General features: G+C 36.4%; 3 protein-coding genes across 5 annotated transcripts; 1 reads left to right on the forward strand and 2 right to left on the reverse strand.

The window, feature by feature from the left end:
• The first annotated feature begins 1,576 nt into the window (after positions 1–1,576).
• On the forward strand, positions 1,577–3,028 carry LOC125833372 (pentatricopeptide repeat-containing protein At2g37320). The gene has a single exon (XM_049512512.1). The coding sequence runs from the start codon at positions 1,577–1,579 to the stop codon at positions 3,026–3,028; it is 1,452 nt and encodes a 483-aa protein (XP_049368469.1).
• Positions 3,029–4,178: 1,150 nt separating this feature from the next.
• Positions 4,179–6,738, reverse strand: LOC125833380 (uncharacterized). The gene is made up of 5 exons (XM_049512517.1): positions 6,406–6,738; positions 5,448–5,526; positions 5,263–5,350; positions 5,029–5,137; positions 4,179–4,602 (listed from the first exon to the last, which is right to left on the reverse strand). The coding sequence occupies exons 1-4, from the start codon at positions 6,700–6,702 to the stop codon at positions 5,050–5,052; spliced, it is 552 nt and encodes a 183-aa protein (XP_049368474.1). The 5' UTR covers positions 6,703–6,738; the 3' UTR covers positions 4,179–4,602; positions 5,029–5,049.
• A 1,897-nt stretch (positions 6,739–8,635) lies between these two features.
• On the reverse strand, positions 8,636–14,215 carry LOC125833384 (serine/arginine-rich splicing factor RS2Z33-like). 3 transcript variants are annotated; one of them, XM_049512524.1, is made up of 7 exons: positions 14,157–14,215; positions 11,751–11,881; positions 10,569–10,901; positions 10,351–10,446; positions 9,791–9,987; positions 9,606–9,698; positions 8,636–9,285 (listed from the first exon to the last, which is right to left on the reverse strand). In XM_049512524.1, the coding sequence occupies exons 3-7, from the start codon at positions 10,590–10,592 to the stop codon at positions 8,874–8,876; spliced, it is 822 nt and encodes a 273-aa protein (XP_049368481.1). In that variant the 5' UTR covers positions 10,593–10,901; positions 11,751–11,881; positions 14,157–14,215; the 3' UTR covers positions 8,636–8,873. The 3 variants fall into 3 exon arrangements, with proteins under 3 accessions (XP_049368481.1, XP_049368480.1, XP_049368479.1); XM_049512523.1 differs by having other exon boundaries at positions 9,606–9,695; positions 10,569–10,608; positions 14,157–14,209; XM_049512522.1 differs by having other exon boundaries at positions 10,569–10,608; positions 14,157–14,209.
• Positions 14,216–15,619: the final 1,404 nt, after the last annotated feature.

Consider the following 15,619-nt stretch of genomic DNA (forward strand, 5'->3'; position numbering starts at 1 on the left):
ATGCATGCACCTTTGTTGTCCGGGATCCCACACTTGAGTGACGGAGTTAGCATAAACAATGAAGCCAAAAGTACCAATAGAGCCCAACAATAATGGTGGCTTCGTGTTCACTGTACCTATGAGAGCCTTAAACTTGAAACTTATACCCAGATCCCATATACAAAGATATGTTGCAGTTCCATGAATAACGGCAATATCACCATGATTAAATAAAAATTGACACAAAATATTGCGAGCACTGAATTCATCACTAAACTTTCCATGCTCCACAACAAGCAATCCATCCGAAGGCAAGTTACTTCGTGGACTGCTATCCTCGCTCTCCATAAAAAAATCATCAAGATATAGCTTCTCAATTGTCTCAGGCTCCACGAGAAACTCAGCAAGAGACTTGTCGTCAAATGTCTCAAATTCAATTTTCTGCTTACTCAAGCCACGATCCAGAGACTTAGCAGTAACATACCTCTTTGACATATCTTTTGGGGAACCTTCATCGAGCAGTTGGACTTCACTGTGTTTAGGATCTGATGCTTGTTCATCAAGCATTTTGAATGGAGTATCGGGTTGCACCTTTGCGACTACGATGGGGCAGTAACTACGAAAACATTTGTCGAACTCCTTAGGCGACTGAATATGGTTCAAATCAGCTACAACGATAGAGGCAGGAGAAGTTTCTGCCACTTCTTTGGTGAAAACTCCATTAGACATTTCATCGAACACATAGTCCACATGACCTGAATGGTCAGGGATAGATGTGTCTAACAGTTCTGGATGACCCTCAATATAATCCACAGGGCTTGAGTTTTCTTCGGTTGAAGGAGACGTCGTCTCTCCGCTAAAGACTGTAGGAGTACAAATCCCAGTATCTTCTACTACAACCTGTTGAGATGTAAATGCATATTTGTCCTCGATCTTCTGAAGCAAAGCGAGAATACTGGTAATTTGAGCATCCACCCCAGAAGACTCTGTATAGGTTCCTTTCTGAAAACGCAATGCTAATTTTTCCTTTAAATGATTCCAATCAAAAAACTGTTTGTTGCGAAACAACCAACGGAACCACTCGAGGGCCTCACCATCGAGATATAAGGAAGGAAGAGGTAGCCAATATTCCTCGGAGAAGCCCAGAAAAGTGAAATATCGTTCTGCCCTAGAAATCCAGTCCTCTGGATCAGCGTTGCCATTAAATCGATCTAAAACGACAACTTCCATTAGAGTACGTCGATGAAAGCACCAATGTAACAAACTCAATAATAACCAAGGGAACTTTTGTAGTATTGCAATCACTGACTGGAATTACAAGAAAATAACAACTGGTAAGGAAGAACAATTAAGAAGAAGAAGATAGAGATGAGATACAGAAGAAGATAAAAGATGAGAGTAACAGACAACTTCTTTCACAATTTGCATCAGTCCAATTTGCTCTCCCAAGTCGTATTTATCAACCCGAATCCCAAACATAGTCTGGCCCAATTGCTTGTTCTCAGCCCAATAGGTCTTGCCAGCCCAACACTATTTGTGTGATCTTGGTATTCCTATTGGGTTGGACTTGGTTCATAACAGTTCGGAATAAGAAGAAATGAACAATCTCCTTTTTCGTTATGGTATGAGAAAAAATTTGCCACTCACAAAGATAAAGAGGCCATTGAAGGGCCAGAGATTTCTTGATATCTTAGCTCCAAAGCAAAATGTGATCAAGAATCACCAAAACTGTGTTAAACTCATTGAGGACTTTCTTCAAACAGGTTCTGTGCAAAATTGTAAACACCCATTGGATAGAGATAACTCTTTTTCGTATTCAAAGGAAGAAGATTCAGTCTCATTGTTATTTAGATTTCATAAAGAAGGGTGTAAAATTGGGGTTAGTTTAGTATCGAATGCTATGAGTTTGTGTGCATCGAAAAGGGTTTTTAATGTAGGGATTCAAGTTCATTGTTTGGTGATTGTTAATGGGTTTTTATCCAATGTGTATATTGGTAGTTCTTTGATCACTTTTTATAGTAATTTTGGAGGAATTGTAGATGCGTACCAAGTGTTTGATGAAATGTCTGTGAGAAATGTTGTGTCTTGGAGTGCTATGTTAAATGGTTTTGCGAAGGAGAATGAGTTGGGTATGTGCTTGAAGCTGTATAAGGGTATGATGGGGTTGGGGTTGAAGGTTAATGAATTCGTGTTTACGAGCTTGTTGAGCGTGTGTATGGGTAGTGGATGTTTTGGTCATGGAAGAAGTATTCACTGCCAGATAATTGTTATGGGTTTTGAGTCCTATGTACATGTTGCAAATGCGATTTTATCAATGTATAGTAAATGTGGGGAAGTAAAGGATGCTATGTGCATTTTTGATAATACGAAGAGTAAAGATTTGGTGTCGTGGAACTCGATGATCTGTGGATATGGACAGCAAGGACATGCTATTCAAGCTATTGAACTTTTTGAGGAAATGAAGAAGCAAGAAGTGAGGCCTGATTCCATTACTTTCCTTGGGGTGTTGTCTTCTTGCCGTCATGCTGGTTTTGTTAAAGAAGGCATGTCTTACTTTAACTCGATGGTTGATTATGGTGTGAAGCCTGAGGTAGATCATTATTCATGTATCGTGGATCTTCTTGGACGAGCACGTTTATTAGAAGAGGCTCGTGAGTTTATCAAGAAGATGCCAATTCGACCAAATGGTGTTATCTGGGGTTCCTTGCTTATGTCGTGTAGGCTTCAGGGGAACTTTCGGTTGGGGATTGAGGCTGCAGAGAATAGGCTTGCACTGGAACCATGGTCCACGTCTACCCATCTGCAGCTGATAAATTTATACGCTCGTTTAGGATACTGGGATCAGGCTGCTAGAATGCAGAAGTTGATGAAAGACAATGGACTTAAACGGGATCCTGGTTATAGTTGGATCGAGATAAGCAATCAAGTGTTTCGATTTACTGCTGAAGATATATCGATGGGACATATTAAATCGATTGCTAGTTTGGTGGATGTTTTGGTGGATCACATGAGAAGTTTTAGTGTAGAAGAAACTGATTCTGGTGAATAGTAATGTAGAGAAGATGCACAATTTTGAGCTTAATTCAACTCCAAAAGCTAGTTCATCAAGCGTATTTTCCCCATGAAAATTAACGTGGGAGTAGATATGAGATTCTTACAATGATATGGCAGATTCTTCCTGGCATACATCAGGGAGATAATCCTGTTACATCATTCAAATATTCTTACTTTATAGTACCCAACACAGATACAATACAAATACAAATGGCTAAAATTGAGGCAAATTTACTGAGGAGGTTTATTAGTTTGTTTTACAAGACGGTTTATTTCAAAGTTATATTTTGTGATCCGTAAACGCTAAAAAAAGTGGTGCGGATCATAAAGAGGCTATGGGTACCGTTTACTAGGTCATTAATGCACGGTCTAAGAAAAAATTTGGTTCAAAAATCTAATTAGTCTATTTCCAAAAATTCATGAACTAATACACATGAAAAATTGAGAAAATCATGAGTTCATGTTTCATGACCGCTACATGATGAAAAAAGGTGGTGCGGATTATGTGGAGGCTATGGATATCGTTCACTAGGTTATTATGGATGGTTCTTTAAATTTTGGTTCAAAAAAATTTGACCGGTCCAATTTCTAGAAATTCATGGACTAATACACATGGAAATTGAGAAATTCCTTAATTCATGTTTTGTGACATCTAAACATTAAAAGAAGTGGGTGGATCTTATAGATATTGTTCACTAGGTCATTAAAGATGATTCTAAAAAAAAATTGGGTTAAAAAAATCTTGTCAATTATATTCCCAAAAATTAATGGAATACATACAAAAAATTGCAAAAAGAATTATATTCTTATGAGTGGATCGTTCGCTAAGTCAATTACAGATGGTCCCTTAAAATTTTGGATAAAAAAATCATGTGGGTCATATTTTGAAAATTCATGGACTATAACATAGAAAAAAAATGAGAAAATTCTAATTCTTATTTTGTAACCCCTAAACCATATAAGGAGTGGCGTGGATCCTATAGATGCCATGGATATCACTCAGTAAGTCATTACGGATGTTCCTAAAAAAAAAATTGGATAAAAAAACTCTTTTCATCAAAGACCTATAGTAGTGATTTTTACATCCAAGGAACTTAAGAAAACAGCAAAGTATAGGCCATAGTTGTATAAAGGATACAAAAAGATGAATAAACTGAATTTTTTTATATAAAGCAAAGTCTTCTCCCACAAATTCTGGTAAAAGATTGGCCATACAATGAAATCTGACATTAGAAAACATAGGTCTACTCATGGAAGCTACTGTCTCACTGTATTCTAATCCTTTAGAGAAGACGATCCCGGGATAAATCACCAACATTGTCCATCGACTATGATGATTCATCGATCTGCCTAGCCAAAAGATCTCCATACTCTTTAAATTTGCGATTTCCCATCAACTTTTGAGTATTCCAGATCCAAGTGCAGCGCACCAGTTCATTATGCACGCATAGAACTGATTGCGATAGAAAATTATATAAAAATGACAACTATGATGGTTCATCGATCTGCCTAGCAACTGCAACAGGCTGCAAACGCTGATCGACAGAGAAAACCACCAAAATGATTCACCTGAAACTCAGAATATGAAGATGATTAAAAAAGCCTATAACTTCTCATGTAAACTCCAACATCTTGAGAGAAGCAAATTAGACAAGCTCACAAAAGAGACTAGCAATTTATCAATTTGGGTGCGAAAGTCGACATCTGTTATCAGAGGTGGAGACAGCGTACAATATATGAGTTCACAGGAACTCAGTAGCTTTTGTGTATACCCTGTATACATATAGTAAGAAAATCACTAGAAATCTATAAATATTTGATTGTGAACCAAGTTATTTATATATATATTAACTTGATATTGTTGTAGGAACCCATATATTAAGAAATTCACTAATTATACCCCGAAATTCGGGATCTGTCAAGACAGTAAAAGCATCCTGACGACTTAAGCACCTTGAACTAAAATCTAGTGCACCAAAGGAAAAGAGAAGCTACCTCATGAAATAGAATGCAGAACTAAGTTGAACTCCATATTGCAGCATTGAAATTCTCCAACTCCTTTGAGGTTGATCCATACACCGCTTTAATTGTGTCTATGCAACAACTACAATCGAATCATTTCTTTAATCAAAACATCAGTATCGAATAGAATTTCACTGGAGAAGACTTCAGACTTTCACAAAGTCGAAAGGCAGGCTAGGAGTATATGAGAAAATATCAATGAATTACCTGCAAGCTTCCTTGTTGAACTTTTTCGTTTCAATCCCATACAGTATCTCAAAGATGTCCGGTTCAACCCGACAAAAGTAGGGACGATCTAAAGCAAAGAGAAGAAATTCACCAACATAACAAAAGCAAAAAGAAGATAAATAATGATATCTCCAAACTCCAACAGGAAAAAAAGTAAGTTTCACCAGCATAAATGGAGCATTTTCTTGTGCTCTTATCGAAATGTATGCACCATCCATCAGAACCCACCAAGCTGTTGAATAACTGAGAAGGAAAATCCACATATAAAAGCTTCAAACTTCATATAATTGTCTTTTCATTTCGGAATCCGAAAATATGTTGCACAAAATCTATTACTTAAATGACAACTTTTAAGAACTCAAATTCAGTTTAACCACTTATCTCTGAAAATCAAATACTCTAACTTATCTAATCTTACTAAATTCAATCATATCTTGATACTTTACTACAACATAAAAGAAGCATTTTCTACGGGATCCCGAAACCACCAGCCATCCAACCTAATTCATGATAAGCCCATCAACATCCCGACAAAATGCCTACGGTTAAAAACCACCGACATGTCAAGATCCAAATTTGAATACGTTCCTGATCCTGGTGGAGACCACTATGTTCGCACCAGCAGTCCAGCAAAGAGGTGTAGTAGTGGTATCTTTCCTCCCATTACAAACCAACACACTTCGCCCCCCGTGTCCACTAGCGCTCCTATCTAGAGTAAAGAGAGGGCGAAAAAGTGCCACCAAAGCAGCATAAGCAAGCTTCTACTGCTACGTAACAACAAAGTAGGATAGCATTTTGCATCCACATTTTTGAATTTGAGGGTGAAAAGCTAGCTCGACAACAACTAGGTCTCAGTCCCAAACAAGTTAGGGTCGTCTATACAAATCCCCACTTCTTTTAACTAAGCTCATGTCATACTTATGACGATTCATAATGAATTGACAAGTTTTACATTAGCTTCCAGCTTCTATAACAACCCTCCTCCTTTATCCAAGCTCAAAACCAACATAATAAAGGATCAAACTCCATTCAAATAGCTTATAAAATATGATAAATGTAGTATAAAACCATCATATTCATAATACCCACATAATTTAAACTCAAAATTATGAAAACAAATACCTCAATATCAGAAGGGTCATCGAAAATTTCTTCAGCGGAAGGAAAATTTGGCCCTTTTTCTAGTTTGCAGCAGGCACCACAGTTCTGGACACACTGCCACGTCGGTTCTTTGTTTCTGCTGTTAAATCCTGACATTGTCTTCATGGCGGTGGCCGCCGGTACACCTGGAGTGATGGTGGTTGTTGTCTTTTGCTTGCCGCTTTGGGTTTTCGCGTTTGGTCTCTGACGTGGCTGCTTCGCCGCCGTGATGACGGTGGCGAAACGCGGCAGAGTCACCGTAGACAGCGAATGAGACATTTGGATTTCTTATGGATTGATTGGGTCATTGGCGCCATATAAATTCTTTGCAGAAATAGCCCTTTCAGATGTTTATATTTTGTCCTTTTTTAAATTATTTTTTTGCATATATAGTCAAAAGGAATTACTTTATTTTGTGTAAATTTGATTTTTAAAAAATAATTAATTATTGTTTAGTCCTATTGCCAATAGGGAAAATGCATAAATTCACCCTCGAACTTGTTTCGAAAAGTCAGTTACACGTTTAAACTAATATAATGACCTATTACCCCTAAGACTAGTAGCACCACTCGCATAATGGGAGGTGTATCACATTTGGGCCACAACAATGTCATGTCACTGCCACATCAGATGTCATGTCAAATTTTAACTAAAATTCTCCCTATCATTCAATTATTTCTTCTTCAATGAACACCACAATGAAACCTCATTGCCGCCATATTACTACCAAATCTATATATTTCACCATGAAAATCAAAATAGTCCCCATAAATTTCACCACCTACGATCAAATCCACCATCGAAATCATACTATCACCATTATCCCCACAAAAGTTAGAAAGATCCACAACAAAATTTGACACCCATAAACAAACTCATCACCGAAATTACATCATTACCATCAAAAGGTACAAACCCACCACCAAATATCGCTACCACCATTGTCAATATCAATTTTTTCTTCTTCACCACCTTCAATTCCTGCTTCTTTGTCACCCCACGCCAACAAATCCATCATTATATTTTATTTTTTAAACTTAATCATCAATTTTATCAATCACCAACAAAGCCGAAGAGAAAAATCAAATATAATGAAAATGGTGAAATCGAATAAGCATTAAAATAGGATATGATGGAGGGGTGGGGGAGAGGATTTTGGTGGAGGTATAGTGGGGTGGATGGAAATTGGATATGAAAAAATGATGAAAACAAATAAAGAAGAAGAAGAAGAAGAGGCGTTGGGTGGGGGATGGAGGGTGGGGGTAGGGTGATAGTAAAAAGTTTACTTTATTTAATGTCAAACGCGCTTTTTTTTTTTTGCCACATCAATTTTAGGGGGTAAAAAAAATCATTTTTAAATAGTAAAGGTGTGTAATAGATCGACATGATAGTTTAAGCGTGTAACTGACTTTTCGAGACAAGTTCAAGGGTGAATTTATGCCTCATTTGATGGTAATATGCATCGATTAAGAGCCTGTTTGGATTGGTTTAAAAAAAGTACCTTTTAAGTCAAAAATAAAAAATCAAACTGAAATGGCTTTTAAGTCAAAAAATAAAAAGTAGGGGATACCTACTTTTGGTTTCTGACTTATTTTAAGTCATTTTTTATATTTGTCATACATTTTCAGAAGTCAAAAACTGACTTAAAAGTAGGTTTGACCGACTTTTAAGCCAATCCAAACGGGCTCTAAATATATCAAGACAAATTCTTAATGAGATCTTACATAAGTGTTTATATAATCTTCTTTTATTAAAAAAATGATTCATCAATATAAGGAGTCACGATCATATTAATACATCTAAAATCGCCAAATGCTCGAAAGTTTCTCGTACAATCAAAGTGGATAATGTATTTCAAATTTTGCCACTTTGGCTTCCTCTTGTGCCATTCTCCTGCCAAATATAACATTGCATATGGAAAGGATGAGAAAACTAAACTTATGGTAATGAATTCTCTCTTTGATTTGTTGATTCATAAAGCTAAATTAAGGCATAAAAAGACACTCAATTGATCAAATATGTGAATCATTCAGCGGTGGAGTGTTCACGGAACAAAAGGTATCACGAAGTCTCGCTCATAGAGGAAGAGTACTAACGTTAAAACTTACGTAGTTGATGGGATAGAGAACCTTCTATTACTTTACTTTCAACTTTGAAGACCCAAAATAAGTGAAATATATCGTTGGTTCTCAAATATGAAGAATGTATATGCATCAAGACGCCAGCAAACTTGTCATTGAGAATTTCACCAGAGACTTTGTAATTTCATTGTTTGAACAGGTTTTATATTGTTCAATGGCTAGTCTAGTATTCATCAAATACCAAGCATTGTACTAGCATATAATAATCCCAAATATAGATGCAAGTCTGATTCTTTCAAGTAACATCTCATTAGTCCACACAAGGTCCAGCCTTCACAAAATGCATTCAGAAAGATACCACCATAAGTTTCAAGGTGATTGGCTCTCTCTACCGGAGCGTTGATTACGAAACTCACCTTCATCCTCATCATCTTCATCTGCATGGTTCCTCCGGTACTTGGGACTCGGGCTTCGACTTCCACCATTAGCTTCAGCAGGGCTGTCATCATCATACTTTCGAGGAGCTGGGCTATCCCTTCTAGGACTTGAAGGACTCACGCTTCTCTCTCTGGGGCTTTGGCTATAGGCACCTTCTTCTCTCATTGGTGAAGGAGGGCTCTTTGCTTCCATCGGGCTTCCCTCTTCAGGTGTTGGGCTGCGCTTCCTAGTCTTGGGTGGAGGGCTTGGACTAGCCTTCCTTGGCTCCGGGCTCCTACTGTAGCTTCTTGATAGCTTGACTTGGTCCACTTGTTCTCTCTTTGGTGGCGGGGATCTTGATTGACTGAAAGAACAAAGGAGAGAGCTCAGAAATATATCTACTCAAGCGTTTGAACACCATATTTAGTTCCTAAAGTTGAAGGCTGAAAAAATATTTGGAAGTTGAAGCTCTGTCTTGGATAGAAGCTTTACAAATTTCACCTGATATACTCCCAAACTAATTTTTCAATATTTTCATCTACTGATGATGAGTATTTGCAAATATTGATAGCCACATTCTAACTTACAAATAATGACTTCAGTATCTGCAAGTGAATTCATGGGGACAACCCGAGCAAATAGCACAGCAAAATGAATACCATCTAAACATGTGTCAAAACTCACCTATAGCTGCGACTTCTGCTATAACTTCGACGAGGAGAACGTGAACGTGAGCGTGACTTTGACCTAACAGGCGACCGTGAGTAGCTGCGTCTACTGCAATGAACACCACAAAGTCAAGAAACTCAAAAGGAAAAGATTTGGGGCATAAAATAAAGAAGGCACTTGCTTCACAGAGGTTAAAGTACCTGACTTTTTTAGGACTATTTGGGCATTTCCTTTCTATGTGACCTCTTTCTCCACATCGATAACACTTGTTCTTCCAATCCCCAGCTTTGCAATCTCGAGCCCAGTGACCTTCAAGGCCACAGTTGAAGCAGCGGCCTGACCCAGGAGCGGGTCCTTTGCCAAGATACTCGCGCGAACCGCCTGGTCCACGTGGCACCTAGAGAAACAACCATTATCCAATATCAGAATCAGCCGAGATGCATCATAGGAAACCAAGTTCAACAATTAATTCATTTACATAATTATTTTGTGAATAGGATCATGCAAGTACAATTGGCCCACTTCCGTTAAACCGGGACAGTGCAATTTGATGATGTGTTCAAACAAGAAATGCCTTCCTCTTTTTATTCAGCATCTATATATAAATAATTCAACTTAAAAGGCAGAGAAAATAAAGTGCAGTTAAAAGAGAAAGAAAGAAATGAGGTTATCTAGCAGCTTTACTGGAGCCCTATTCACTAGTCAGGACAGCAAATTGATGAGTGGAAAATTCAAGGAAATACATGTGTAGAATACTTACTCCCTTGGCAAATTCAACAATTATGCGGCGTCCATCAATGTCACGGCCATCTAAATAGTATCTTGCATCATCAGCATCTCGAGGATCACTAAATTCCTGTTTAAACACATTGTGTAGCAAACAAAAGTTTTTTTGGCGGGGATGGTTGGGGGATCAAAATGGGAACTAATGAAAATATTAACACCATAATAAAGGGAAAACAGAGAGATGATACATACTACGAAGGCATAGTCGTGCTTCATGTCCACATCCCGTACTCTGCGGAAATGGTTGCCAGAAACAGTAAGGCCATCATTACTTACTTAAGCACAGGAAGTTCATGAACACTTGCCCCTCAAGACGAACTATACACCAGTTTGAGATTGTTGGGAATTCCATAAAAATACGCAAAGACATTATAGAAAGGACCACCAAAGTCTCCTAAAACCGGGCAAGACTCCACCAAGGCCATTATAGAAAGAATCACCGAAGTCCCCTAAAACCCGGCAAGACTTCCCATCAATTCCACCAAGGCCACCCTCTCAAGATTGACCTTCAGGCCAGGCAAATGCCTATAAACCGTCAACAAGATCATTCAAGTTAAACTCACAAGCATCTGGAACACATTTTCCTTTATATATAATAATTGATAATATACCCGAGCAATACATAGGCTTGGAAGGAAATTCCAACACACAGATGGGAGACTTAAAAATGTAAACCTCCACTGACTTTCTGCTGGTGTGCTAAACCAACTGTGCATTTCTAAGGAGTTCCCCACAGGAAACCATCGAGTTATTGTACAATATCAGAACACAAACAAGAACTTGAGCTTTATGACAAACAATTATAAGGGCACACAGAGCAGGCGACTATGATCTTAGTATGTCATATAAATTGGTTGAACAGAACAGTGGGGAATAAAACTCCCTTCCAGATGAAGGAAAAGAAATATATGAGAAATTGGACAAAAAGAGTAGCACAGAAATATTTCGCCAGTACCCCTGTCCAATTTTACAAGCATAGGTGAACCATCGATTTGAGATCTAACGCTACAACCCTAAGGAGCCAAGTATCTCAGGACAAATAGAAATATCCCTCCATTATTGTTAAATGAAGCACCTTCACGGAAGAAGCAACTTGGGTAGGAATTAGGATTGCATTGAACTGTAAGGTAGATGGAACAAAATCCCATAAGACCAACATATAAAAGGAAAACATCACCCAACGTTTTCTAGGACATCAACAAACAACATTAAATGGTTATAACAATAATAATTTTCCCACAGAATTTTCGCAATTTCAGTTGCTCAATGGCAACTGGCAGTATCAAAAGCAATAAGAAAGCAAGTGACACTGTGATGGCCTTAGGCCTATACAAAGAAATGCATGATGTGCCAAGAATCTAGAAAAAAAATTACCTCCCATATTTACTGAACGCACGCTCCAGATCACGTGAACGGGTCCGTGAAGACAAGTGTCCCACATAGAGACGAGTGCTATTTCCCATCCGATCATCATAACGAGGCATCTTTACAGAACAATTCTCAAACTGAAAATATGCACAGAACGAAGATAATATAATATTATAACTTAATCCGTTCACAAACATTATAAATCACCCAGCACAAGATGTGTCAGACCTATTCAAACATGCCAAAAAGTAATTTAGAGCAGAACTAATCCTGGGGTAATACAACAAACAAGAAATGAAAACTAGTACATTAAGCTATTGGCATAACCCATCGGTGGCCCACTAAAGTTGGCACGATGTTTCCTTTAGACACCTTAACTGAGAGATGTTCATTATAGACACCTAATATAGAAACTCGTTGAGTCTTTTTGCTTACATGGCATAATGAGTGTGTCCACTCATTGATAGGCGCGTGAAAGAGTTATTTAGTTAATTTTAATTATTTTTTTCATCTTCTTCCCCATTTTCAGCCACCATTTTGACCAAATTAAATTTCATCCATTGTTAAATAAGGTTTTTCAACAAAAATGACGGAATTTTTTTTTTTAAAATTCAAGAATAAACTCATTGGTAAAATTCTTTCATGGAAAATTTAATATTTACGACAAAGTGAATTTCAGAAAGATTAATAAAAGCTTATTTCGATAATTTGCAGGGAGTGAATTCAACGAAGCACAGCATGCAAGTGTGGGTAATTTCTACAAAAAGGGATAGGAATTTGGAGAAAGCAAAGAGGGGGAAGCCAGGGGTTATTTTGCAAACCCCAAAACAGAAATACAAATCAGAAAGGGGATTTGTTTGTTTGGGGGTTTTGGAGAAGGCGATCAAGGGTGGTTTGGAGAAGACTATCGCGGGGGAGGGGTTCTTTTAGTTGGCTTAAATTTTATTTTACTTTTATTTGGGAAAATATCATGTTTCATTGGGTCAGTTTTAATTTTTACTCAATATTAATTATTTAAAAATTATTTTTCACACAAATGACAAATGTCGTCGTTTAATTTGTCACTTTACATGTCATGGGCGAGTGTAATTCACACAATTATATGTTTTTGCTGATTTTTGCTGATACTAAAAAAGGTGTCAAAATGACGCAACTGAATCCTACATGAGGTGTCTAAGTGAAACATTGTGCCAACTTTAAGGGGCTACCGATGGATTAAGCCTAAGCTATTCTATAACAAAATTACCTGTTAAAAACTTATCTAAGCACAAAATTAATCACTGAAAGGCTTTTGGAAGCGAAAAGATCCCATCCAACAGTGAAAAATAAAGAGTTCAAAAGATAATCAAGCATAAACAAGAATGTGTCTAAGCTCTTTAAAATTTCAAAACAGAAAAAAATAATAAGCCTATTCAACCTGACATATTCAATTTACACAATCCAACTCAGATAACTTCCCATCAACTCAAGCAGAATCTAACCAAAGTAGTTTGATTTTAGCTACAGTATTGAAATATCTCAACCAATTATGGAACCTAAGCGACATCTCCTACCTCAAAAAGATCAACTCACAGTATACTTCTTACAACCAATTTTACATAAGCTTTCAGCGAGTAAAAACAACCATAACCATTCCATATAATAAGAATCTAACATATTCCTAGTAGCAAATTTCTCCTTCATGTACAAAGAATGATTAAGCCTTAACTTTCTTTTCAGAATTGAGAAAGCTTGAACTTCCAAAAGGTACTACAACGCCAAATAGTTACTGGTGTACCACTACGAATGAAGAAAAGCATGCAGAACTCACATCAATAGAAACTCAGTAAATTTTCCACCCGAAATTTTTAACAAGAAAACCGACAACATAATCAGAACCAACCACAAATTCACATTTCTAGAAATCATGCTACTTCACAATCAAATTTCATAACAAGAAAACACGCACACAAAAAGAAAATAGACAGAATAACCACCACAATTCACATTTCAAGAAACCATAACTCCTAACTCAATCCAATCCCAATCAATTAAATTCAACAATTTCAAGAGCACAAAGCCAAAAGCTTCAATCTTTTTTCATAATTGTTGACAGGAAACAACCTACACAACTTCTCACTATTAGAAATCACATAATAGGATGACAACACTTTTAACCTAGTCCAACCCCACAACAAAAAAAAATCAAAAAATTGGATAAAAATCTCAGCTTTATACTAAATCCTAACAAAAATTCCACGAATACTCACAAACCCAAAAAAATAAAAAGAATCTAAAAAACCCCACAACATTTCAGAAACAACCACCACAATTTCTCACCAATACAAATCAAGAATCCCTAAAAATCAATAATTTTAAGGCAATTAAAGAACAATTAAAATTAACTAATCAAGGTAAAAAAAATAAAATTACCCAAATAAGCGAAATTCCTTTGTAACTTTTCTTTGGCTGCTTATCGAAACCCTGTAAAAAGAAAAACGAAGAAACTCTTATTATCGAACGTTATCTTTTTCTTGAACCGACATACAGAAAATGAACGGCTCAGATTTTAGTGATTGTATATCGGACGGTTAGGATTGATTGAGGCCCAAAATTAGTTTTTGGTTTATAGGCCCATTTTATTGAGCCCAAAGTGAAAATTGTTTGGATGGTTGTTAGCCTCTTAGGTTTCGTATTGTATTGTATCGTCTTGATGAATATACTTTTTGAATAGATTATCTCATTTTTCATCATTACGTAACGTAGCACATGAGTAATTTAAAAGCAAAACCTACAAGAAATAGATTATTAGCTGACAAGCAAAGATAAAATAAAAAGGAAAAACATAAGGTGACAACTTGATCACATCAATTTGGTCAGTATATAAAATAAGACTTTTCATAATTACATAATGATATGATACAATAAAATTTAAATAAGAATTAAAACAAGCATTGATTTAAACCAATAATATAATACAATTGGTAACACGTTGTAAAGGGCAGGTTCGTTGTTAACTAAAAAGGTGATCTCTTGGCTTGGAGAGAAAGGAAAATCCGAAAATGTATTACATAGTTGCATTCTTTTTCCTTTTTGTTTTGGCTTGGAGCGCTTAGGTTTATCTCTCTGAATTCAAATAGTTGAGGTGGATTTTTTTTAAAAATGTTTTCATGCTATATTTATGATTACTTAAAATATCTTTTAAAAAGAGATGTGACTATATTGAAAGAGCAATTATTTCCATTTACAAATATATGACAAGGACACCCCATATTACATCCTACATTCTATCAAATTACCACCTACTTTTTTTCAATATATAAAAAAGAAAAGGACCTTTTTCTACCACAAGTAACATATAATCATGCTTAAGAGAAATTGAGTTTCAATGTCAAGCAAGGTATTGTTTATTTCTTATACTCTCTCTGTTTTAATTTGTTGATCTTACTTTTTTGTTTAATCTATCAAAAAGAATGTTCTTTTTTGTTTTTGACAATTTTTTAGTTTCAACTTTCCAATGACAGATTTAAAATTACAAAATTCAAAAGTCATCTTCACTTTCTTAAATTTCCTGTTAAGTCAAAACAAGATAAACAAATTGAAACGAGGAATTTATATCCCAGATGATTATAAAACAAATAGACCAAATGGTTAGAAGCTAAGTTGCTCGGACTCTCTAAAAAAGTTATCGCACCCGTGTCAGATCCTTAAAAAATGCACTACTTTTGAAGAATCCAACGCACACCCAATGACATTTTTGAAGAGATCAAACAACATAAGTTAGAAGGATATCTACAAATTACATTCTCCATAAAATAGTGGAACTAACAATATCATAAGCTAAAAATCTGAATACAACTAGACGAACATTATTTAACAACATATTGAACACTTGA

This window comes from Solanum verrucosum, unplaced genomic scaffold, assembly GCF_900185275.1.
Source record: "Solanum verrucosum unplaced genomic scaffold, falcon-dt-bn FXZP01000142.1, whole genome shotgun sequence".
In the NCBI taxonomy this organism is placed as follows: domain Eukaryota; kingdom Viridiplantae; phylum Streptophyta; class Magnoliopsida; order Solanales; family Solanaceae; genus Solanum; species Solanum verrucosum.

What these genes read in the sequence shown, in the direction of transcription:
- LOC125833372 (XM_049512512.1), top strand. Translation starts at nt 1,577, where the DNA reads ATGAACAATCTCCTTTTTCGTTATGGTATGAGAAAAAATTTGCCACTC.
- LOC125833380 (XM_049512517.1), bottom strand. Translation starts at nt 6,702, where the DNA reads ATGTCTCATTCGCTGTCTACGGTGACTCTGCCGCGTTTCGCCACCGTC. An exon ending in ATGACCCTTCTGATATTGAG is followed by an intron (nt 5,527 to 6,405) that starts GTATTTGTTTTC and finishes TTTCCTTCTCAG; the next exon opens with TTATTCAACAGCTTGGTGGG. An exon ending in AAAATGCTCCATTTATGCTG is followed by an intron (nt 5,351 to 5,447) that starts GTGAAACTTACT and finishes TCTTTGCTTTAG; the next exon opens with ATCGTCCCTACTTTTGTCGG.
- LOC125833384 (XM_049512522.1), bottom strand. Translation starts at nt 11,860, where the DNA reads ATGCCTCGTTATGATGATCGGATGGGAAATAGCACTCGTCTCTATGTG. An exon ending in GCGTTCAGTAAATATGGGAG is followed by an intron (nt 10,609 to 11,750) that starts GTAATTTTTTTT and finishes CCATTTCCGCAG; the next exon opens with AGTACGGGATGTGGACATGA. An exon ending in AGCAGAAGTCGCAGCTATAG is followed by an intron (nt 9,286 to 9,605) that starts GTGAGTTTTGAC and finishes TTGTTCTTTCAG; the next exon opens with TCAATCAAGATCCCCGCCAC.